The 25,205-nt window shown below is 45.2% G+C and overlaps 1 protein-coding gene across 1 annotated transcript in view; it reads right to left on the minus strand.

The window, feature by feature from the left end:
- Positions 1 to 2,680: 2,680 nt before the first annotated feature.
- Positions 2,681 to 25,205, minus strand: part of KLHL10 (kelch like family member 10) — a 28,450-nt gene continuing 5,925 nt past the window's right edge. The window contains exons 2-5 of the mRNA XM_075316740.1: positions 24,213 to 24,702; positions 20,836 to 21,453; positions 12,635 to 12,784; positions 2,681 to 3,115 (exon numbers count right to left, since the gene is read on the minus strand). Of these exons, the coding sequence (XP_075172855.1) occupies positions 2,756 to 3,115; positions 12,635 to 12,784; positions 20,836 to 21,453; positions 24,213 to 24,702 (1,618 nt within the window). The 3' untranslated portion in view covers positions 2,681 to 2,755. The remainder of the gene's footprint in view (positions 3,116 to 12,634; positions 12,785 to 20,835; positions 21,454 to 24,212; positions 24,703 to 25,205) is intronic.

The following is a 25,205-nucleotide window of genomic DNA, read 5'->3' on the forward strand; positions in this document are numbered from 1 at the left end:
TTTCCGTGCACTCTTAAGACCAGATGAGCTGGATTTCTGCTATTTAGGATAATATAGGAGAACCCTACATCTATACTACAGAATAGATGTAGGACTAAAAAAAACTTTGGATTTTATGTTGCTGCAGCAAAGACTATAAGGAAATAATCCCTAATTAGTTATGCAAATTCTTGTCATGTCACTGCATTGTTACTGTTTTGCTCCTGTTGTATTGAAAAATATTCCCTGTATAGTACAAATTCCCTAATAGCTCAATGTGTTATTAGGTTGATTCCAAAGCGAAAGGTCACTGGTTTGAATCGAGGATCAACCATGAAGATTTCCGAAGAAAAGAGAAACAGCATCATCCAGCTTATTGATATCTGTTTTTCGGCCAAACAAATTGTCAAACTGCAGCAAGTGAGCGCCAGGAAAGTTGGAAGAATATGAGTTGAAGTCCGTCCATCCATTCAAAGCCAAAAGGTGATGTCCAGGCAAAATATAAGTGTCAATAAGTCAGCTTATCACAAAGTCTATCAGTTCTGGCCCGACAAACAGCAGTGGAGGGGGCCCATATGCTTCATAATAGTGAGATCACAGATGTCCATGCAAGCTCTGTGCAACACACAATACATAAGTCTGGAATGGTGGCCCAAAAAGAATGTGAAGAAGTCTTGACTTCAATATCGTCATAAGAGTCAGCTCGAGTTTGCAAAAAAGTATGAAAAGTGGACAGCTGAAGACTGTAAACAGTTAATTTGGAGCAATTAAATGAAAGTCAATAGACTAGACTCTGACAGGCACAAATGGGCCTGGGAAAAAACAAGGGAAAAAGGGGCTAATAGCTCGAGAAGTTGAAGGGACTGTCAAGTTCGACAGAGGAAGTCTGATGATATGGGGTTATTTCACAGCCAAAGGCGTTGGATACTTGACCAGGATCAATGGTGGTCTCAATGTTGAGCTATATGTGAGCGTCCTACAAGACGATTTACTTGGTACACTCTAGTACTATGAGTATGAAAAGGTAAGGAAGAAAAAGCGGGATGTGCAATAGTATGGGTTAACCCAAATATGTTTAAAGTGACGTTTTATTAAGTGAATCCCAAGACAGAGAAAAATAGCGCATAATAAAATCACTTAAAAAGCTCAGAAAGCCTCCAAAAGGTGTAGATGATATATGCAGATCAATATTGCACCTAAAACCGAACCCCTAACATAATAACAAAATTTGACTCACCAGGCCACATACACCATAAAGACATGGGGAAGGAAAATACCATCAAATATGTAAAGCTACAGGCAATAAGATGGACAATTGGTGTATAGAAAGTATGTTTTTATTATGTGCCATTTTTGTGTCTTGTAAGTCACTTAATAAAACTTAATTTGAAACATGTTTGGGTGATCCCATACTTTTGCACATCCCACTTTTTCTTCCTTGTCATTTCATGTGTTTCAGGATTTGCTGTTTGGTATAGATCCCCAGTATATATTTTTTCTGTAGAGCCCTCCCTTACTCAGTGCAACTGTTCATCAGTATGAAAAGGATGACATAGTGTTAAAGCAGGACAACAATCCAAAACATACATCAAGATTGGCAAAGAAATGGTTCAATGACAAATGAAGTAGAGGTACTGGGTTGGCCCTCACAGTCCCCAGATCTCAACCCAATCGAACACTTGTGGGTAGAGTTGAAGTAAAAGCTGTATACATACCCAAGTGAGCCGACCAGTATGCACCAACAATTTAAATGTGTAGAAGAGATTTAGGATCAGATTTTGGTGAAGACATGTTTGAATCTGATCGAGAGCATGCCTACAAGGATTCAGGCATAGTTGAAAGCCAAAAGTGGATTTACAAAATACTAACAAAATAATAAAAATGTTACTTTAAATGTTTAGGAGCAAAACAGTAACAATGCAGTGACAAGACAAGAATCTGCATAACTAATCATTTGCTAAATAGCTGCAAGTCAAATTTATGTATGAAATAGGGAAGATGATTGTAAAATGAAGGTAGTGGATAGGGAGATATGGAGCCTGAAAATCAAAAGTTCAAAATATTATTACCCTTTGGCTCATTGGTGGGTCTGTCAGTGCTGTACTGACAGAAGCCTCTTGGATCATGCTCCTGTCATTGTCTAACATACTTGTCATAGATGGCTGAGTCAGATATTATCATGATAACCTCAGGATGCCATGGCAAGAATTGGTCCCCCATGATCATGTCTCGGCGATTCTGATTGGATCAGAAACTCACTCTCCCAGCCCCCTAAATGCTGCAATTGCTATTGATCATGGCATTTATGAGGTTAAACAGTCATGGATGGCACAGGGACGGTCCCTGGATTTGACAGCCGGAAACATACGCCAAGATCCCGTTGGTGATTGTGCGGGCACAGCCCCTGTGGCCGCATAATCACCATGATGTATGTTTTTTTCATTTTGGGGAAACCCCTTCCCAACTATGAAGTAAGTGTACTTCAAATGTCATGCAGAGGTTAAAACTGATGTGTGTATGGATCAAGGAAACTTTACATATCCGATTGCTGTCCCAAAAAAAAAAAATCAGACAATACTTGGAGGTGTCACATGTGATTGTAGCCTCATGCTAATGCTGCTGCAGGCCTCCAGGCTAAAATTTACCAGTTAACAATCTTAGATCTATGTTTTAGCATTATAATAAACTGCAATAGAATATCTTTTTAAGTTCAGTTTGCTTAACTTTTATTCTTTGCTGGTGAACAGTACTTGTTTGTTGTATATGAAATAAGATGTTATTCTGGTAGTGAACGAGTGGAGTACGCTTTGACCTCATTATTAGAATCGAAGTCTCGGCAGGCTACATACTGACGGATGTTGTTGAGGCCAGGTACCACACAACAACTTAAGGCGCTGCGGTAGATATTCATGCCATGGACATGATACCACTCACTTGTTGCTTCATCATAACATTCCACATTAAATGTGGTAGTTAATCCGTTGAATCCTCCAATAACAAAAAGAAAGTCTTCTAGTACTTGTATTCCAAAGTTGCTACGTGCAGTGTACATGCTTGGTACCATATTCCAAGTGTTGTCATCAGGGTTGTAAGCCTCGGCACTTCTCAGGCGATTTACTCCATCAAAGCCTCCGACCTGAAAAATATTAAATAAAGATAATTTAAATATTAAGAGAACTTCATGTTTTCATTATTGTTAAGATATTGTTTTTTGTCTGGTAAGGCTATTCTGGCCTTTTCTGGGGGATTTTCTGGGATTTTATTCTACAGTACTGTTAGGGCCAGGCGGTCGGGCAGACCCAGGAGGTGGATCCACTGGGCCGAACTCCTTGATGATGGTAAGGGGTCCGGTAGCTGGAGCACTATAGGTAGCAGAACAGTCCGTGCACAAGAGTATAACGGAGAAGTCCCTGGGACCACGGAGTCACTGATGGTAGTCCGGGTGACGGAGCTCAGGTTCGGAAGCCGAGAAGATGTCAGGCGGGGTCCGGAACCTTTGGAGCGAGATGACGGGTCACCGCAGGGATCCGAGATGGTACGGACTGTCAGGATGGAAGATAGGCAGCGTTCGGGGTTCGGGATTCGGCAGGACCGGATGGCGAAGCAGGCTCGGCTCTAAAAGAGAGAGAGGTGAGTATCTCACAGGAACACAAGGAGACCTGACTCCTAGCTTGAGAAACACGAAGATCAGGCCCCGCCCACTTGGACATTAAACCCCTTTATACCCTGTACCTGTGTGCTTCATTTCCTGTCAATGGACGCTGGCCCTTTAAGAAAGGGTCAATGACCGCGCGCGCGCCCTAATGCGCATGCGCGCGGCCCGGGTGCCAGAAGCCAGAGCAGGAAGCTGAGAGGAGGAAGCAGCAGAGCCGGGCTGGGGCTGAGAAGCCGACGGGCGCCGGGAGCGGGGACCAGGACGCCTGGGACGCGCCGGCAATGGATGCTGGAGAGCGGGGAGCGGTGGAGACCGGACCGAGGAACCGGGGAGCGAGGCAGGAGAGCCGGGGAGTGTGACAGGTGAGCCGGGGAGCGGCGCAAGGGACCCGGGGAGCGTGACAGTACCCCCCCCCACGCCCCCCTCCCCGCAACCGGGACAGGAAGGCACGGATCAGCGGAGTGCCCACATTCTCCCGGGGCTCCCAGGACCTATCCTCAGGACCATACCCTGCCCAGTCCACCAGGAAGAACTGTCGACCCCGTACGGTCTTCATGGCCACGATATCTCTTACCGCATAGATGTCGTCATCGGCAATAGGAGGAGGAGCCGAACTGGCAGCAGCGGAGAAGGGACCAAGGACAACCGGCTTGAGCAGGGAGACGTGGAAGGAGTTGGGTATCCTCATCGTGGCCGGGAGCTGTAGCTTGTAGGAGACCTCATTGATCTTGTTGAGGACTTTAAACGGCCCGATGTAGCGAGGACCCAGCTTGTAGGATGGTATCTTCAATCGGACGTACTTGGAAGCAAGCCAGACTAGATCTCCAGGAGAGAAACACGGAGGGTCCAGACGTCTCTTGTCTGCGTGTCTCTTCATCCGCAGGGAAGCACGCCCAAGGGACGCCTTGACAGAGTCCCAAATGGTTGCAAAGTCACGGGCTACAGCATCAGCAGCAGGGACATCCGAAGAAGGGGATACAGGCAATGGGACGGAGGGCTGAAGTTCGTAAACGACATGGAAGGGAGAGCTGGAGGAGGACTCACTGACGTGGTGGTTATGGGAGAATTCAGCCCATGGAAGAAGCGTGGACCAGTCGTCGTGATGGGCGTTGACGTAGTGACGTAAGAAGGAGGTCAAGATTTGATTGACCCTTTCCACTTGGCCATTAGACTGAGGATGGTAGGCAGAAGAAAAGTCCAGAGTCACTCCCAGATGTTTGCAGAGAGCCCTCCAGAAGCGGGAGGTGAACTGAGTTCCTCTGTCGGACACGATGTGTGATGGAAAGCCATGCAAGCGGAAGATGTGATGTATATAGGCGTCCGCGAGTTCCTGAGCAGAGGGCAGTCCAGCCATAGGGACGAAATGAGCCATTTTAGAGAACCGATCCACCACGACCCATATGACTGTGTGTCCGGAGGACAATGGCAAGTCCGTAATGAAGTCCATCGCAATGTGTTGCCACGGAATTGAGGGCAGAGGCAGCAGACGGCCATATGGCAGGTGTTTGGGGGTCTTGTTCCTGGCACAAGAGGGGCAGGCAGAGACAAAAGCAGCGACGTCCGTGCGAAGGGATGGCCACCAGTAATGACGTACAATCGCAGTCCATGTTCTCTTCTGACCAGCATGACCGGCTGTTTTCGAGGCATGGCCCCAGTGTAACACTTTTTGCCTGTCAGTCTCAGAGACATAGGTCTTCCCGGGCGGTATCTGGGCCAGGGTGACAGGGGCCACCTGAATGATTTTACTAGGACAGATGATGGGTTGGGATGTCTTCTCCTCCTGCTCCATGGGCATGAAAGACCTGGACAAGGCATCAGCGCGTACATTCTTGTCCGCGGGTCGGAAATGGAGCTGGAAATCGAACCTGGCAAAGAACAAGGACCACCTGGCTTGCCGTGGGTTCAGTCGCTGAGCGGACCGCAGGTATTCCAGGTTCTTGTGGTCCGTGTAAATGATCACGGGGTACACTGCTCCCTCCAGAAGGTAGCGCCATTCCTCCAGAGCCAGTTTGACTGCCAATAGCTCTCGGTCACCGATGGTGTAGTTGCGTTCAGGCGCAGAGAAGCTCTTGGAGAAGAAACCGCAAGTCACCATCTTCCCGGAGGAGGACTTCTGCATGAGCACTGCTCCGGCTCCCGAGGAGGAGGCATCCACCTCCAAGGTGAACTGGCGGTTTAACTCCGGACGGTGGAGTACAGGAGAGGAGGCAAATGCCCGCTTCAGAGAGCCAAACGCGGCGTCGGCCGCAGGTGACCAGTCCTTTAGGTTAGCCTCCTTCTTGGTCAAGGCGGAGAGAGGAGCAGTCAGAGCAGAGAAGTGAGGGATGAACTGGCGGTAATAGTTGGCGAATCCCAGAAAGCGTTGGATTGCCTTCAGTCCAGAAGGAGGAGGCCAGTTGAGAATGGAGGAGACCTTCTTTGGATCCATCTGCAGTCCGGAATCGGAGATGATGTAACCCAGGAAGGGAAGAGAAGACTGCTCGAAGACACACTTCTCGTACTTGGCGTACAGACGATTCTCTCTCAGTCTTTGTAGAACCAGCTGCACGTTCTCTCTGTGGGTCTGGAGGTCCAGAGAGAAGACAAGGATATCATCCAGGTACACCACCACACAGACGTAGAGAAGATCCCGGAAAACGTCGTTCACCAATTCTTGAAAGACTGCTGGTGCGTTACACAGGCCGAAGGGCATCACGCAGTATTCATAGTGCCCATCGCGAGTATTGAACGCGGTCTTCCATTTGTCCCCAGAGCGGATGCGGACCAGGTTGTAGGCACCCCGAAGATCCAACTTGGTGAACACACGAGCTCCTCTCAGAAGGTCAAACAATTCGGGGATGAGTGGCAGAGGGTACTTGTTTTTCACGGTGATTTGGTTCAATCCCCGGTAGTCTATACAAGGGCATAAGTCGCCCTCTTTCTTCTTGACGAAGAAGAAGCCTGCTCCAGCAGGAGAGGAGGATCTCCGAATGAATCCCCTTGCCAGGCTCTCTGTGATGTAAGTAGACATGGCCCTTGATTCGGCGGGAGACAATGGATATATCCGTCCTCGAGGTGGTGTTGTGCCCGGGAGCAGGTCAATGGCACAATCGTAAGGACGATGTGGCGGAAGTACCTAAGATTCCTTTTTATCAAAGACGTCCGCGAAGGACCAATAGGCCGAGGGCAGTCCCGGTAGGTTCTCTGGCACCGGAGGTCGTCGGATGGGTTGTATGGTCTTCAGACAGTTCTCATGGCATGAAGAGCCCCATCGGGTGATTTCATCACCAGTGCCCCAGCTGACTGATGGTTCGTGTGTCCGAAACCAGGGAAGTCCCAGCAGGATTTGATGGGACATGTGTGGGAGGACGTAGAGAGCGATGTTCTCGGTGTGCAGGGCACCGATACGCAGTTCGACCGGCCTGGTGATCCAGGAGATGGTGTCAGAGAGGGGTCTCCCATCCACAGAGGCAATCACTAGGGGTTTGTCGAGTGGAGTAACAGGCAGCTGGTACTTGTCCACCGTGGCCTGCTGGATGAAATTGCCTGCTGCCCCAGAATCGAGGTACGCCTCAGCCGTGAACCGCGTCTCTCCCGTTGTCACCTGCACAGTCCATGTAACCGGGTCTGAGAGAGTCCCAGCACCTAGGGTGGCCTCTCCTACCAACCCTAGGCTTTGGAGTTTCCCGGCCTCTCTGGACAGGAGCGTAGCAGGTGTGTGCCTTCTCCGCAGTAGAAGCAAAGGCCCTTAGCGAGCCGCTCTGCTCGACGTTGTTCAGACTGCCGCACACAGTCGATCTGCATGGGCTCGTGGACGGAGACACCAGATGCCGTTGACTGAAGTACGGAGGGCTTCTGCGGAGGAGAGGAATGCCGTACCGGACGTCTCTCACGGGACACCTCTTTGGACCGCTCTTGAAAGCGAATGTCCACTCGAGTCGCTAGGGTAATCAGGGCGTCCAGGGTGGACGGTACGTCACGACCAGCCAGCTCATCCTTAATTCGACCCGAGAGTCCTTCCCAAAAGGCGGCGGTTAGGGCCTCGTTGTTCCACCCGAGTTCCGAAGCCAAGGTGCGAAAACGGATTGCGTATTGACCCACCGTCAGAGTCCCCTGACGTAACCGGAGAAGAGATGAGGCAGACGCGGAGGCGCGTCCGGGCTCGTCAAAGGTGCCACGGAATGCCTGCAGGAACTCCTGGATGTTCGTGGTCACAGGATCCTCCTTCTCCCACAAGGGGTTCATCCACGCCAGTGCCTCACCCTCTAGATGGGACATGATGAAGGCGACCTTGGCTTGGTCGGAGGCAAACAAATGCGGCAGCTGCGTGAAATGGAGGGAACATTGGTTTATGAATCCCCTGCAGGTCTTGGGGTCTCCGGCGTACCGGGGTGGTGAGGCCAAACGAAGTCTGGAAGCATCCGAAGAAGCCGCCACGGGAGCTGGGGCCGTGGATTGTCTAGTGGCAGCCCGGGATGCTGAAGACGTAACTGACGCTTGTAGCGTGTTCAGGCGGGCGTCCACAGATGACATGAATTGCAGCATGCGGGTCTGAGTCTCACGCTGGCGTGTGAGTTCCTCCTGTACAGCTGCTAGTGCTTCAGCGGGATCCATGGCCTGATCTTACTGTTAGGGCCAGGTGGTCGGGCAGACCCAGGAGGTGGATCCACTGGGCCGAACTCCTTGATGATGGTAAGGGGTCCGGTAGCTGGAGCACTATAGGTAGCAGAACAGTCCGTGCACAAGAGTATAACGGAGAAGTCCCTGGGACCACGGAGTCACTGATGGTAGTCCGGGTGACGGAGCTCAGGTTCGGAAGCCGAGAAGATGTCAGGCGGGGTCCGGAACCTTTGGAGCGAGATGATGGGTCACCGCAGGGATCCGAGATGGTACGGACTGTCAGGATGGCAGATAGGCAGCGTTCGGGGTTCGGGATTCGGCAGGACCGGATGGCGAAGCAGGCTCGGCTCTAAAAGAGAGAGAGGTGAGTATCTCACAGGAACACAAGGAGACCTGACTCCTAGCTTGAGAAACACGAAGATCAGGCCCCGCCCACTTGGACATTAAACCCCTTTATACCCTGTACCTGTGTGCTTCATTTCCTGTCAATGGACGCTGGCCCTTTAAGAAAGGGTCAATGACCGCGCGCGCGCCCTAATGCGCATGCGCGCGGCCCGGGTGCCAGAAGCCAGAGCAGGAATGTTACGGGGGGCTGTCTGATAATAACCGAAAGGAGTATCAGACAGTCAGGGTCCACCGTGCAAAGACTTTGCTGCAGACTATGGCAGAGTGCAATACCTCTATTAACTCACAGAAAGATATAATAAGAAAGTAAAGCAATTCCTCCCTTACTTGGAGGGTGTGTGGAATGATCTCTGTTAATAATCACAGAGACAAAGGCAATGTGTGCGAAATGGCACCTACCTAGGTCCGCTCTTCTAGTGGTGCAAAAGAGACGAACAGCAGCGTAAGCCGCACAAAGCTCCTACCTGCGTTCGCTCCACTAGTGTGCGAGGACACGAACCACTAGATATGGCACCTGCCTAGGTCCGCTCTTCTAGTGGTGCAAAAGAGACGAACAGCAGCGTAAGCCGCACAAAGCTCCTACCTCTGTTCGCTCCCCTAGTGTGCGAGGATACGAACAACTGCCAGACGCAGTATAAGGAACGTTACCCTAGCGGCAACGTCCACCTACGAGTACAATCACAAGGCCCAGCCAGACCATGTGCCTCAGGCACCTGCCTATGTCCGCTCCCCTAAGAGGTAAGGATACGGACAGCAGCCGAAGCTGTAAGGTATAAGAACGCTACCCTGCCGGTAGCGCTCACCTAGCATAGACAGAGGAATGCCTAGAGGAACGCGCACAGAGCGTCTACTCATATGCATGAACCAAGAGGACTGAGCACCATGCGGCGTGTGTCAGGGTCTTATATAGACTCTGTGCCTCATCCAAGATGGAGGACACCAGAGCCAATCCGCTTCCAGAACGACAGGAGTGACGTCATGCTGGCCTATCACCGAGCAAGACGTCACAAGCACATGACCAGCGACCAATCGGCATAGAAGGTGTCAGAGACATGTGACCTCGTGTCAGCGATGATGTCACCCGCACATGTGCAATGGCTCCAAGATTGGACTTAGTCTCCGGCGCTCGCACATGTGCAGTAGCAAGAAATCTGGACTTAGTCTCCAGCGCTCGCACATGTGCAGTAGCAAGAAATCTGGACTTAGTCTCCAGCGCTCGCACATGTGCAGTAGCAAGAAATCTGGACTTAGTCTCCAGCGCTCGCACATGTGCAGTAGCAAGAAATCTGGACATAGTCTCCAGTGCTCGCAGCAACCGTAACAAGGAAGCTGAGAGGAGGAAGCAGCAGAGCCGGGCTGGGGCTGAGAAGCCGACGGGCGCCGGGAGCGGGGACCAGGACGCCTGGGACGCGCCGGCAATGGATGCTGGAGAGCGGGGAGCAGTGGAGACCGGACCGAGGAACCGGGGAGCGAGGCAGGAGAGCCGGGGAGTGTGACAGGTGAGCCGGGGAGCTGCGCAAGGGACCCGGGGAGCGTGACAAGTACCATATTTTCTGTAACAAAAAGGAAAGAAGTCCAGCTCATCGATCAGCTGATTGCTGTTAGATATAAATGTCCTGCACACGGAATAGTCTGGCCACCAAGTAGAAAGTTAGAAAGAAAAAATTCCAGCGCTGTGCAATAAAAATACTCCACTTTATTAGAAAAGTCTTAAAATCCAGCACAACAGCTCATGATATAGATCTCACGTTTATCTACGATAAACACGTAGTTCTCACTGAGATCTATATCATGAACTGTTGTGCTGGATTTTAAGAATTTTCTATTTAAGTGGAGTATTTTTATTGGAAAGCGCGGGAATTTTTTCTTTTCTTTCTTCATATTTTCTGTATGTAGAATAGGTTCTACATAATTTCTCGTGTTGCCCTACCGTGGTTGGTCATCTAATGACAGCCAATCCTCTTCCTCCTCAAGATTGGGGTAACCTTCAGTCAAGATGACGACCTAAGGTGTATGGGGACTTTCACTTTCTGCAACATCCCCATGTTACTTAGATCGTAGGGTGGAATCCAATAATGCAAAAACATCAGACTCCGATATAGTTGTAAGTAGAGACAAATGAAATCACAAAAAGACAGAATTTTGGGGTATTAGCCAATTTCCAGTCTTAATTGATAACTTGGGGACCCATCTGTCATCAGCCCTGAGGACATAGAAATCTCTTTATTCAGCAAACTATACACACTAAGGCCCTAATTCATATCTGCAGCTTTTCGTCTAGCATCTTTTTTTCTGCTGGTGGATTTAGTGCCAAATTCATCAAAATTATGTGCGATGCTTGAAGAATTTGGTGTAAATTCAAAGATGCTATTTTTTTTATATATTGTCACAATTCCTCTGTGTAGAGCATGTTGCACACTGGTAATCCTCTGCCACGCCTTCCTGAACTATAGAGCCGGCAGTGACATGTTTCCTTGTGCAGAGAATCTTGCATATTTGGAGATGCTCTGCTGTGTTTCTCTGAGCACTAGCTGGCAGGTTGTTTGAGAGCACAGGTTTCCATGCTGGTATGGGGAGGTGCTTTTACTCAGGTGTTCTACCTTCCGGGTAATTGCTCTGTTTCATTGCTGAGTTTGCGCTCCAAGAACCTCGCCAGTCGTACTCTCTAGTTCTGCAGTTGTGCTTTTGGCTTCTGTCTATGTTTCTTGACTCCAGACTGATGTTTGATTCCTCTCTGCCTGCTCCTTGTTCTTGTTGTTACCTCCTGGCTTCTGACCTCAGACCATTATCTGACCACATCTCTGTCTATTCCCTGAATCTAATATGTACTCTCCTGGATTTCTGACCCTCGGCCTCTTACTTGACTGCGTATCTGCTTACTCCCTGTCCTGACATGACCTCCTGTTTCCTGACCCTGACTTGTCTGACTACCCTTCCGTCTATACTATCCGTAAGTAGTGACTAGCATCGCATATATTACTTAATTTGAACCTTTTTTGAGTTGTTGTTTTTTTTACATTCCCTTCAAGAAGCTTAAAATGTTCCCGGTTAGTCTTTAATTATGCAAAAAAATTACACAGATTATATACTTCACTAGGATATTGGAGGATAGTTGCAAAAACAAATTTTGCGATGTTTCAAAAAAATGTCAAAACTTTAATTAGCTGAAAACATTTAGAAAATGAAAATCATGGCCACATTGTCAAATAAATAAATAATGAGGACTGAGTAAATTGATGTAAAAATTAAGTAAAAGCTATGATGAATTTGGCAAAAAAAAATATTAAAATGTCCACAACCAAACTTTTACTCCAAATGAAGGCACAAAAAGAATGATAAACCAGGAACCCTTTATTAATATTAGCAAATTGTGTAATAATTAGTTGTGTAATAACAGAGGATAGCATATCAGCATAAAGTAGTATGCAAAAACATTACAATTTTTAAACAAATGTGTATTATGTAATACATTTTTTATAGGAATTTAAACTAATGTTATAATAGTAATAGTAAAATGATCACACATGACTGGTAAAACTGAAGAAGCAACAAGTTACGGAAACAATGCTGAAAATTGCTTTATTCCAAAAAATTGAAAATCTACGGTATATCATTAAAAAAAAAAAAGTTAGGGATACTGAAATGCAGATAGTGAAAAATTTAACTGGCCATATGCCAGTCATTATGGTCAATATGCCAAATTTCTGAGTGCATTTTTTGTAACTTTTCTGGTACCAAAAGTTGCAAAAACAGTTCACGTCAGGAAGAAAGCCGATACTTTTACTGTGTGCCAAATTGATGAATTGCAAGCAGGATTTGGATGAATATCGTGTCAAAAATAGCAACTAAGATCATTAGAAAAAAAAAGAAAGTGGGTTCTAGAAAAACGCAAAAAATTACGGTAATTATGGCCATCATTTTCAAAGAAAGAAATATGTTTTAAAATGATTTGCCTTCGTGTCCATTAATAACAATTTTTAAATATGTCTTCCATACCACATATATTTTTTCTCCATAGGCAGCAACTCCCACTCCACTACGCCGGCTCCTCATTGAAGAAATTGTACTCCACTGCATGGTATCAAGGCTGTACATCTCGGCAGTGAACAGGCACTCATTCCCATTGAAGCCACCGCATATATAGATCTGTGAAAAAAATAATAATAGACATAAATTGTATACATACACATACATAAATAATTTTATACATACAGAAGAAAAAGTTACTAACATTTGTTAGAACTTCAGTAGAGTAGTAGAAAGAGAACAAAGAATAAGGACGTGTTTATCAAGTGTGCTGCTTCTCTGTGCGTTAAAGGGAACCTGTTAGACGATACATGCTGCCCAAATCAAGGGCAGCATAACTCACAGCCTGGCTGCACAATTGCAATTGTGTTTTAAGATCTTCACAGTTTCTGGTGATTGACAGGTCTCTCCTGATGCATACACTTGGGAGAGAGCTATCATCATTTAACTGGAGCGGTGCAGGGAGAAGCATCCAGACTAGTCTTATCTCTGCCAGACTAGTCTTCTCTGTGCCAGCTGGATCTTTAACACTAGAAGTCCCAGAGAGGGGTCATTTAACATTTCTACCATTGGAACTCTATGGAGCTCGAAATTCCTGGGACTTCTAGTGTTAAACTATGTTTTCACTAAAATGGCAGAGAATTTCAGAGTAAGATATACATGGCTGTAATCACACAGCCAAACTCTGATTCATGCTGCCTGGTGTTGGGAAGTATAGGTCTAATGACCTAATTAAGCTGTTGAACCAGGGGCGTACATAGAAATCATGGGGCCCCATAATGGAGTTTCCAATTGGGCCCCCCCAAAAAATATGTATATTCAGCTGTCATCGCATATTGCACAACTTTGAAGGCCTTACAAACTATTTTTTTCTCCTATTGAGCCCCTGGATTTCCCTGTCATTGCAGCCATGATGTATGATGCCAACAAAAGTGCCCCACAAACACTGTATGATGCCTCCACAGTGAATTCTTCTAGAGTACCCTACACATGAAGTATCATGACTCTACTGTACCCCCCTTCAATTACTCCATCAAAGTATGGTGACTCCAACACAGTATGATCCCCAACTGTGAGCCCCACACAGCCCTCTATGCAGTATAAAGGACCTACATACAGTATAATGTACCTACATATAGTATAATGGCCTCCAAAAAACTCCACACTGTATAATCGTCCCCAGTGGACCTCCAAACAGTATGATGGACCCCACACAAACCTTCACACTGTATAATTGCTTGCATATAGTATAATGGCCCTTGAATAGCCATCTATTTATTATTATTATTATTATTATTATTTATTTATAGAGCACCATTAATTCCATGGTGCTGTACATGAGAAGGGGGTTACATACAAAATACGTATACAAGTTACAGTAGACAGACTAGTACAGAGGGAAGAGGGCCCTACCCTTGCGGGCTTACATTCTATAGGATTATGGGGAGGAGACAATAGGTGGGCTGTAGGTCAGGCGGCGGCTCCGCACGGTGGTCGGGCGGCAGCTCCGCACGGTGGTCGGGCGGCAGCTCCGCACGGTGGTCGGGCGGCAGCTCCGCACGGTGGTCGGGCGGCAGCTCCGCACGGTGGTCGGGCGGCAGCTCCGCACGGTGGTCGGGCGGCAGCTCCGCACGGTGGTCGGGCGGCAGCGAGTATAAAGTGTAAAGGCTCCCTCATAGCCCCCCAAATATTATAGCCTCCACAAAACGGTTCAAATATTATAATGGCCTCGACATAGCCCTCCATACAGTATAATGCACTCCATAGTCATTCATATAGTAAAACACGCCCCATAGTCTTTGATATAGTAAAATGGACCCACCATAGTTCTCCATATTGTATAGGTACCCTTTACGAGTTAATCTTAATCCAAGCCAGTCCCGTAAAGCTTGAGCCTAGAATGTATGGGCTCCTTCCAGGTTAGTGGGTGTGACCAGCTTGGTTGGTGGGCATGGTGATATTTCTTCTAGTCCACTGTAATCATGCAAGGGGGGTTTCGACCCCCTGATCCCTGCTTTTAATACAAAATAACCTGACATCACCGAGGCGGGCCCCAGTCCGTGAGTGACTGGGCTGTGGGCAGAGTTTCACCACACATCACAGCCCAGTGTCCCTCCTGCTTGCGGCGCTCTGCAGTGAAGGAGGAAGTGCACAAGATGCTGGGCTGTGATGAGCGGTGATACTCCACCCAAAGCCTAGTCACTCACGGACACTGGGGTCGGCCTTGTTGATGTTGGGTCAACTGGAAGTTGACATGACATCACCAGATTTCATAGCTCATGGAGCCAGGGGGTCACACGATGAGGATGAGTGGACCGAAATGGAGCCGCTCACAGGCACTACTGGCAGCACAAGGTATTTAAGAGAAGCCTTGTTTCTCAACGTTATATCGATATAGCCAGTAAAGGTAAGTAGTGAACCACCTTTTTAAGAACATAGTAATGAAGTAAGTGGGATCTAAGTTCTAAAATATCCATTGTTTGCCTCATTAATGAATATTTTAAAATTATATTACAATTTATTTTTTTCTCCAGACTATAATGACGCTGATTTACTAGGAAACTGATCTAAAATGCTGCCCTTATCTTCAACTCACAGCTTTTTTTTATTATGTCTAAATGCTATGAAAAGCTGAAAGGAAGCCTAATGATATAGCAGTTTGTTTTGCATAAATTTATATATTTTAGGACATAGGATTTCCTATAAATGCACTATTCAGGCTGTGCAAGAGTTTCTGAAAACCCAATCATATAGCAGCCAATATTTCTCCTGACATCTGCTACATTCTAGATAACGATAACTTCCAATATTCACAGAAACTTACAGGGAAGCTGTCATCAGGATATTGCCAACTAATCTCAGATCACTTACATGGCAGTTTGCTGAAGTTTTGACAAAATCACAATTTTATCAGAAGGAGATTATCACTAGAGGACTGGTAAACTCGGTGCCATAGTAGACCTGCATTTTTATAAGTTCTGCATAACTCCACTCCCACCACTGATTAGCACACTGTACATAGAAAGCTGCAAATCAGTTGTGTGGGCAGCACTCAGAACTGCAAGATCTGCAGCAGGTAAAACAGTGTTTTGTTTTTTTTTCAAAACTGCCTGAAGCAGCTCAATAAGTAATGCATAACTGCAATCAGGATCTTTGCCCCTATGTAAGGGGGTCTAGGGCTCATCCAACCCATAGGTAAAAATGTTGTAACTGTATAATGTTTGATGCAGCCACTAGGTGAATGCTTCCCTTGTAATTTTGGGTTAGCTAGCGTTAACTGCAGGGAGGAGTTAAACAAAAAGGACAAGCAGGCAGGAAGTTGCAGGAGAGTCCCAAGAGAGACAGAAGCTGCATCTGTGGCAGGCGTAGTAAGCAGCAGCCCAGACCTTCAGGTGGACCAGAACCCAGACACACAGGGCATGAGAGAATAGAGGAAAGCCGCCCTTAAGCCTGTTCAGTTCTGGCTCAGTAACCCAAGCACTTTCCCCAAAAGTCGGCAATGTTTGGTTCTGTTCAATCACTGATTGCGTTTTAATAAAATGTTTTCTAATAACATGTTATGCTTTTGGATAGGATTGTGGTTCTATATGATGAATGGGGGGGATGTATTTAATGTGTGGAGGGGGTGGGGACTCGGGAGAAGCCAGACATGCGAGGTCCCATTTTTTTCTTAACTTTATTTCAGATATTCCTGCAGCCAATTATGGTGCAGAAAACATCCACAAAGTTCAGACACAAGGACAGTGCGCATGATCAGAAGTCCAGGCACTTCTGGTCATGTGCACTATGAAGCTGGGTGTACACGTCCCGGCTTCCTAGAGGTCTAGTTCAGATGACTGGAAGTGCCAGGGACTTCTGACCATGCGCACTGAGCCTAAAGCGTGAGTCATCAGCGGTGACAGCAGACACAGGTACACGCGTCACCGCATATGATGCTGACATTAAATAGCATGTTAGCATGCTTCAGTGGGCGTGCTAACATGCTAAGAAGGTGGAATGGATGCAGGAACTAACACCCTTGTGAGTAGTCCCTGCGCTCATCAGCATATCATAAAGATCTTTAGAAATACTTTTTTTAAAGATCTCTTTATGTATATGTAAAACAACACTTTTGTACACCTTTGAAAAAATGGACACCGCTGAACAGAGGCCAAACCTAGTCTGGAGTAACTTTGCTGCCTCAGCATAGTCAATGGAGTCATGTAGAGGGTTTCACCTGCATCACATATTTCGGAGATGTAGATGGAAACCCTAATCATGTATGTGCTTAGCATAGAGCACAGGATAAATGTGAATTGATTCAAAATATTCTGTACCCAAATTGCCACCAAATAGCATTCAAATCAACCCATAAAAACACAAGTTCTCCGTCAGGTCCGTCATCTGTTACAGGTAGTACAAAGGCTCTGTAAAAGCACTATGGCTCCGAAAAAAGAAATACAGCAAAATCTGAGCTCCTAAATCCAAATGCCCCCCTTCCTTCTCAGTCCCACATATCAGTGTATCTTAACCACAGTTAGCATCTACATGTTTGCCATTGTTGTAGTGAAGAGCGCCACTTCATTTATGGGGTGTGTGTCTCCAGAAGCATGAGCTTGACACAATGTACGGGCACTACAAGTGTAGTACGCAAACTATTCTAGGAAAATCTGTGCTCCAAAAATCAAATGCCACTCCTTCCCTCTCAAGGTCTGTGGTGCGGCCAAACAGTACTATGCAGTCAAATGTAGGGTATTGCCACGTTCAGGAGAAATTGTGTAATACATAATAGGGTCTTTTTTTACTTTTTCCCTTTGTAAAAAATGGAAATTTGGTGTTAAAACAACATTTTAGTGCTAAAAGTTTAATTTATTTTTTTTTCACCGCCCGATAGTATAAAATTTTGTGACACTGCAGCTCTAGGTAAATTCACCAAGTGGCACAATTTCTAAAATTGGGTCACTTGTGGGGGATTTCTGCTCATCTTAGACCTCAGGGGCTCTGCCAATGTGAGATGGCCCCAGCAAACCACTCCAGCAAAATTTGAAGTTCAATATAGAGCTCTTCCCTTCTCAGCTTTGTATTGTGCCTCAAAAGTAGTTTACGATTACAAACTCAGAAAAAAAAAATCACAAAACCAACTGTGTGGTCCATTTTGTTCTTATTAGCGATATAAAAATTAAAAACTTGGGGCTAAAACAACATTTTAGTGAAAAAAAATGAATTATTCTTTTTCACTGCCAAATGCTATAAAATGTAGTGACGCCTGTTATGTCAATAAGCTCACTGCACCCTTACATGAGTTAATTGAGGGGTGTAGTTTGTAAAATGGAGTCACATGTGGGAGGTCTGCTATTTTGGCATGTCAGGGGCTCTGCCAATGTAATATAGCACCCCAAACCATTCCAACTAAATTTGCACTTCTTCCCTACTGAGCCCTGCTGTGTGTCCAAACAGTAGTTTTTCACCACATATGGGGTATCCGCATACTCAGGAGAAATTGAACATCAAATTGTATGCTACATTTTCTCCGGTTACTGTTGTGAATATGAAAAACTTGGACATAAGCAACATGTTTGTGGGAAAAATGTATTTATTCATTTTCATGGCTCAATGTTATAAAATTCAGTGAAGAACCTGTGGGTTCAAGGTGTTCATCATACATCTATATAAATTTCTTGAGGAATCTAATTTACAAAATGGGGTCAAATATGGGTGCTTTCCACTGTTTAGGCACATTAATGGCTCTTCAAATGCAACATAGTGTCCGCTAACGATTCCAGCTGAATGCCGCTCCTTCCCTTTCAAATTCTGCCATGCACATAAACAATAGTATCAGCATACTCTGGAGACATTGTACAACAAATTTTATGGTGCAATTTCTCCTGTTACCCTTGTGAAAATGCTAAATTAGGGGCTAAAGTAACATTTTTGTGGGAAAAAGTAAAATTGTCACTCTTTCCTTCCACTTTGTTTAGTTCATGTGAACCACCTAAAGGGTTAATAAAATTCTTGGATATGGTTTTGAGCAATTTTGGGGTGCAGTTTTTTGAAAGGTGTTACTTATGGGTATTTTCTGTCACAAAGGCCCCTCATAGTCATTTCAAACATGATGTCGTCCCTTTAAAATAATAGTTTTGTAAATGTTAAAAAATGAGACATTGCTGATAAAATTTTAACCCTTCTAATGTCCTAACCAAAAAAAAAAATATGTTTCCAAAATTGTGCTGGTATAAAGTAGACATGTGGTAAATCTCGTTTGTTAACTATTTTGTGTGACGTAACTCTGGTTTAAGGGCATAAAAATTCAAAGTTTGAAAATTGCTACATTTTCAACATTTTCTTCAAACTTCCAATGTTTTCACAACTGAACTCAAAAAATATCATCCTAAGTTTACTACTAAAATGAAGTACAATATGTCACAAAAATACAGTCTCAGAATCACCCCGATCCGTTGAAGCGTTCTTGAGTTATAACCTGTCAAAGTGACACTGGACAAAATTGAAAAAAATGGCCCCGTCATGAAGGTGAAAACCAGGCTCGGGAGTGAAGGGTTTAATGTGAAATATGTTTCTAAAAAGCTTTCAGTAGGAAAAAAAATATTCTTTTTGTAGTGCACTCTTTTCATAAAGATGGCAGCCTCCATCTAGCAGACAGACAACTTCCCTGTACGGCACTGTAAAGGCCCCATTACACACTACGATTTATCTGACGATATGTCATCGGGGTCACTGTTTCCGTGACGCACTTCCGTCATCGTTAGCGACATCGTTGCATGTGACACCTACGTGTGACTCCGAACGATTGCAAATAGGTTGAAAATCGTTGATCATTGACACGTCGTTCAGTATCAAAATATTGTTCGTCGTTTGGAACGCAGCAGACATATTGCTACATTTGACACCCTGCCAACAACGAACAACATCCACACGACCGCCTTGGTCAAACAATATATCGCTGAATGATGTTGCATCGTTTGTGAGATGTGTACGTGTGACCGCTACTAAATGACCTATGTGCGATCTTGGCAAATCGTAACTACGATCTGGGCGTGTCACATCGCTAACGAGATCGTCAGATAAATCATAGTGTGTAACGGGGCCTTAAGAGTTACACTGACTGAGATGGATGTTCATTCTCACTCAGCTAAAGAAAAGTGATTATATTCTCCTTTAATCCATTTTTATCAGTGTACTGGCAGGGTGACTGAACAGAGGAATTTGCATTTTCGGGGCCTGACAGGAAGCTGCTCAGATCTGAAGTATGTCTTAACCAGATGTTCTTTACGCAGCCTGTCCTACTGCATGTCAGTTGAATTCTAGGACGGGTGCACATTGATTTATGGCATCTGCCATCTTTAAGATTCTGACAGAGTGCGCTAGATAAAGTATACCTTTTTTTATAAATAAAGATATTTACAAAAAATATATATTTAAATTTGTATTATTTATTTTATTTATTTTATAATTTTCATAGAGGCCCTTTAAAGACATAAGTAAAATCTCCAGAATCCAAAGATTTAAAGGGAACCTGTCACCGGGATGTTTATAATACTTACCTAACGGTCGGTGCGGAGCAGACTGGTCAGATGGGCGTCTCCTTTCTCTGGGTCCCGCGCCTCCTCTGAGCAGGGCAGATCAAAGTGCGCCTGTGCAGGACCTCACTGTCGGATAGTATAAATGACATAGAACACGTCATCCACACTAGCTTCAGAAGAAGGACAAAGATGGGTAAAAGAGGAGGCACGGGATCTGGAGAAAGGAGACACCCATCCGACCAGTCTGCTCCGTACCGACCATTAGGTAAGTATTATGAACATCCGGTGACAGGGTCCCTTTAAATACAATTTTCTGCCTCCCAAAGTGTGCGTGTCATAACTTATTTTATTTTTTGCACACTTCATACACCACCTGAATATAGCTGTAGGTAATTACTAGTTTCCATCCAGTTTCCCCTTGCCAGATGAGTTGAGGTCACTTGGACATTAGTAAGTTTGTATTTGCATTGAAGAGCTCAAAAGAGATTCAATACAGTTCTAGGAGACCTGTGATTGTTATACACATAGAGACTTTTCACTGTTAAGATTCAAGGAAATTGAATACATCTATCTTTTTGGGAAAATTCAACAAAGCTGGCAAATTTGAGCACCAAACAATCTGCTTATCTGTATTTAAGATTAATATCTCCTTACCTTGTCATTAAGTGTGGTGGCATTTGCATCACTTCTTTGCTCATTCATGGAGGCAATCAAAGTCCATTGGTTGGTTTCTGGCTCGTATCGTTCAGCAGTCTTAAGACGAGTATGGCCATCAAAGCCTCCCATTGCATAGATGTTTTCATCCAGAACAGTGACACTGATATAACATCTCCGAAAGTGCATGGGTGCTGCTTGCTTCCATGTTTTTTTAATTGGATTAAAACGTTTTACAGTATTAAAGTAATCCACACTATCAAATCCACCGATAATGTACACATAGCCGTTTAAGTATACTGTTCCATGATAAGCTCTTGGGCTTTCCTCTTCACATGTAATGTTGATCCATTTGTCAGCGCGATTATCATATGATTCCATGGCATTGGTTGGTCCATCTACACTCCAACCACCAATGGCAAACAGGATTGAATAAGGAAGACGAGGTCTGCACATATGGTTTTTCAAGTTAGAATCTGAAGGGTCATTAACATTGAGGCCATGAATGACTTTGAAAGCATCATTAGTAATAGGTCTGCACTCTTCATTGTCTTTTACATAGATGTTGGTTTTGACATTGTTGTCATAGTATTCAGTGTGCATGAAGGCAAAGCGAACCTGGAGAGAAATGTAATGGTTACTGTTGTTTCAACAAAATTTGCCTACATCTATAGCACAAAAAATGTGGTAATTTTTTATCAGAGAAAAGGTATATTTTATTATTATTTTATTATTATTTATTATTAGCCTCTTCTCATAACTAGGGATGATCGAATACCGCAAATATTCGGCAACGCCCATATTCGCCGTATAGGTCACCACTATTTGAGAATATTCGATGCGCAATGTAAGTATATGGGAAACCCGAATAGTTGCCATATTCGCATAGCGGCGAACTATTCGTCGGATATTCGCGAAGCCGAATATTGCCGAATATTTGTGATATTCGACCATCCCTACTCATAACCCTTTACATATTACAGCTGTTGAATGAAGTCTATGGAGAGTTTAGTGGCAGAAGGAGGAAAATGAAGAGTAAAAGAACGAGGTACTGCTGCTTTCTAGCAAGTGATTTTATCTAGAAATGAGTGGATCATGCAAAATTTTAGTTTGTCTGTTCATGCAGTTTCTCCCGAGGAAGTTTTATTTGTGGAAAAGTTATACTCTCTGACCCCAGAGCATAATAAACATACTCAACTTACTGCTCATCTCTTCTACCCCTCTGATACTCACCACCACCAGTCTGATCTTTGCCGCATCTCTGATTCCCCATCACTCTTACTGGAATCCGCACAGAAGGTCCATGGCATCATGATGTCACCAAATGTGTACATGCTCAGAACCTTCCCAAGCTTCATGAAAGCCAAAAATCCAAGGGGAATCAGAAGTTGTAGCGATAACCAAACGGGTGGTGGTTAGTAGTGGAGGGTATAGAGAGATGAGCAGTAAGATGAGTATAAGGATTTTTTTATCTTTTGATGGCCCTTTATGGCTAAGGCGGGCTTTGCACGTTGCAACATCGGTAACAATGTGTTACCGATGCTGCAGCGATAGTCCCGCCCCGTCGCACGTTCGATATATAGTGAAAGCTGCCGTAGCGATTATTATCGCTACGGCAGCTTTACACGCACATACCTGCCGTGCGACGTCCCTCTGGCCGGCGACCCGCCTCCTTCCTTAGGGGGCGGGTCGTGCGGCGTCACAGTGACGTCACACGGCAGGCGGCCAATTGAAGTGGAGGGGCGGAGATGAGCAGGATGTAAACATCCCGCCCACCTCCGTCCTTCTCATTGCAGCCGGGAGGCAGGTAAGGTGATGATCCTCGCTCCTGCGGCTTCACACACAGCGATGTGTGCTGCCGCAGGAGTGAGGAACAACATCGCACCTGTCACTCCCCCGGCATTATGGAAATGTCGGAGGCTGCAGCGATGATACGATAACGACGCTTTTGCGCTCGTTCATCGTATCATCTAGGATTTACACACTACGACATCGCAAGTGACGCCGGATGTGCGTCACTTTCGATTTGACCCCACCGACATCGCACCTGCGATGTCGTAGTGTGCAAAGCCGCCCTAAGTCATTTTGCTCAATCAGTGTTGAAGTGAATTACAAAAAATCTGCATTTTGGGGAATGCGTATTTTTGTAAAATTCAAAATTAAATCAATTCCACTCTAATTTGTCCACTTATTTCTAGTTTTATTTAATTCCAGTGCTGGATTCTCAGTTACACTGCTCACAACTGCTATATAACATCCTTAATAATGCTGCTTTTGTCTGTGTGCTACAAAGAGATAGGGAAGCATGAATCCTTCATGTCTCTATGTACCATGTATTGGAGACATCATAGCCGCTAGTCGACACACTAGCTCATAGACAACCAAACTTTACAGATGGAGAAACTGGTAAAAATGCAAAATTAAAATCATATAAAAGTCAGAATAGCCAACTTGCTCACCGCCCTAGCTGGGTCGCGTCCTCCCCGCACTCCCCCGATCTTCCATGTGTGCTGCTGCCTCCTTCCCCTCCCGGGTCCTGTACATGCCACACAGGGTTCCCGGGAGTGCACCTAAAACACGCTCCTCTTAAAGGGCTGGTGTGCCATTTCCAGGAAATGCTTCTTAGTCTATGGCTGAGAGGCACTATGTATTTAAGGCATCCTCCCATTAGGGGAAGTGCCTGTGCAACACATTCAGTTAATCAGTATACCAGTCTGCTAGCTGTTATCCCTGTGTTCGTCTCCAAAACCTGCCTTCCCATATCTGTGTGCTGTGCCCTGCCGTGCCCACCACTCTTGTCCATACCCACCTGTCCAGCCTGCCTCAGTGACCCCGCCTGTACCCGTCTATACCTGAGTCCAGGAGTCAGCTGCCACAGTCCTGGTCACTGCCTTGCTGGGGCTGCATAGTTACTCCCCTCTCACTAAGGGGTAAGCCCAGGTCCCTGCTGTGGTCCAGTGGGTCCACTAATCCTGCTCCCTGCCTCGACACCAACCATGAGCATTGCAGACAGCTTATTGTAAAAAGTCAATTCAGATGATTGATGTGCTTTGGAAAAAGAGAACTTATTGTCTATCCCACATCAATAAAAAGTATGAAGATAATGGCAACAATAAAAAGGTAGAATGAAGTACTTCTACTGCACAATACAGCAATTTGCACTGTATTATCTTTATCTATCTTACTATCTAAACACAAGGCATTGATCTTGGTGGCACTGTGCCTAGTAAAAGCCAAATAGTCAACAGCACATCTTCCTTTTACTAAACAATTAGGTTTCAAGTGGTCAGACCTTCACTGATGTTGGCAATATTTAATTAATTAACTTTTGATACCTTTTAATTCTAGGTGGTTTCATAGTAAAAATTGAACATTACCTCTTGAAGAAGAACTGAGATGTATTGTTTCCGGCTTGCTGGGTTATGATTGATCCATTTTATAATAGCTTCAAATGCGGCTTCCTCCTGTTTAACATTAAGTTCATCTTTCTCTAAAATTCCTTTCAATTCAGTAGCTGACATGTCAACAAACTCATCTGAAGTCTCTAATATATTTTCAAAGTTATGTAAGATGTAAGTATATGCCTTCTGGTGGAGCTCGGGGCAATAAAAATACTCAGTGAACTTGCAGATGCCAATACTATTTTGTGGGCACAGTTGCTTCACCATGAAATCCGAGCAAAGTTGGACAAGACCCAGAATGATGAAGTAATCAGCAGCAATGAAGAGATTTTCCACATTGTTAGTGTTGATTGGGACAGTCCAGGTGTAGGCATACTCTAGAATCAATTTCATAATCTCTGGAGAGACGTCAGCAATGTCATATACCTTCTCTTCACCGTTCTTCCAGCTACTTGTGAACAATGCTCTGCAAGTAGAGATAAGGCGGAAATAAATGCATTGATGATTACATTGTAGAACACCTACAGGAATGAGTTAAATACAGTGGAACCGACAAGCAAAGCTTTTTAAAAATTTGTAACTTGGTTTAAGAGCAATGTTTTGCAATAAGAGCAAATACCCACTGTGCACACTTCTGGTTCCGTCCTTTCACCACGCTGACCCGCTCTGGATGTAACTTTCTGTAAATATTTTGTCAGCTCATCTACCATATTTTAGATTATAAAGAGCCAGAAATGGGTTAAAAAAATAAAAAAAAATTATACTCACATGTTCAGGTGTGCACCACTTATTCCGTGCAGTATTCACTGGGCCATCTTTGGAGTCTTCTGGTGCCCTTCCATTTTCAGCATTTTCCAGCACCCGCTGTCTTCGGCACCTCACTTGCTTGCTTCCTTGCTGATTAGACCTTGCGATGTCATGACCAGTTATCGCTACTAGCATAAGCGGATTTTAATGAGGGCAATCTAC

Source organism: Anomaloglossus baeobatrachus, chromosome 6, assembly GCF_048569485.1.
Source record: "Anomaloglossus baeobatrachus isolate aAnoBae1 chromosome 6, aAnoBae1.hap1, whole genome shotgun sequence".
NCBI classification, from domain to species: Eukaryota; Metazoa; Chordata; class Amphibia; order Anura; family Aromobatidae; genus Anomaloglossus; species Anomaloglossus baeobatrachus.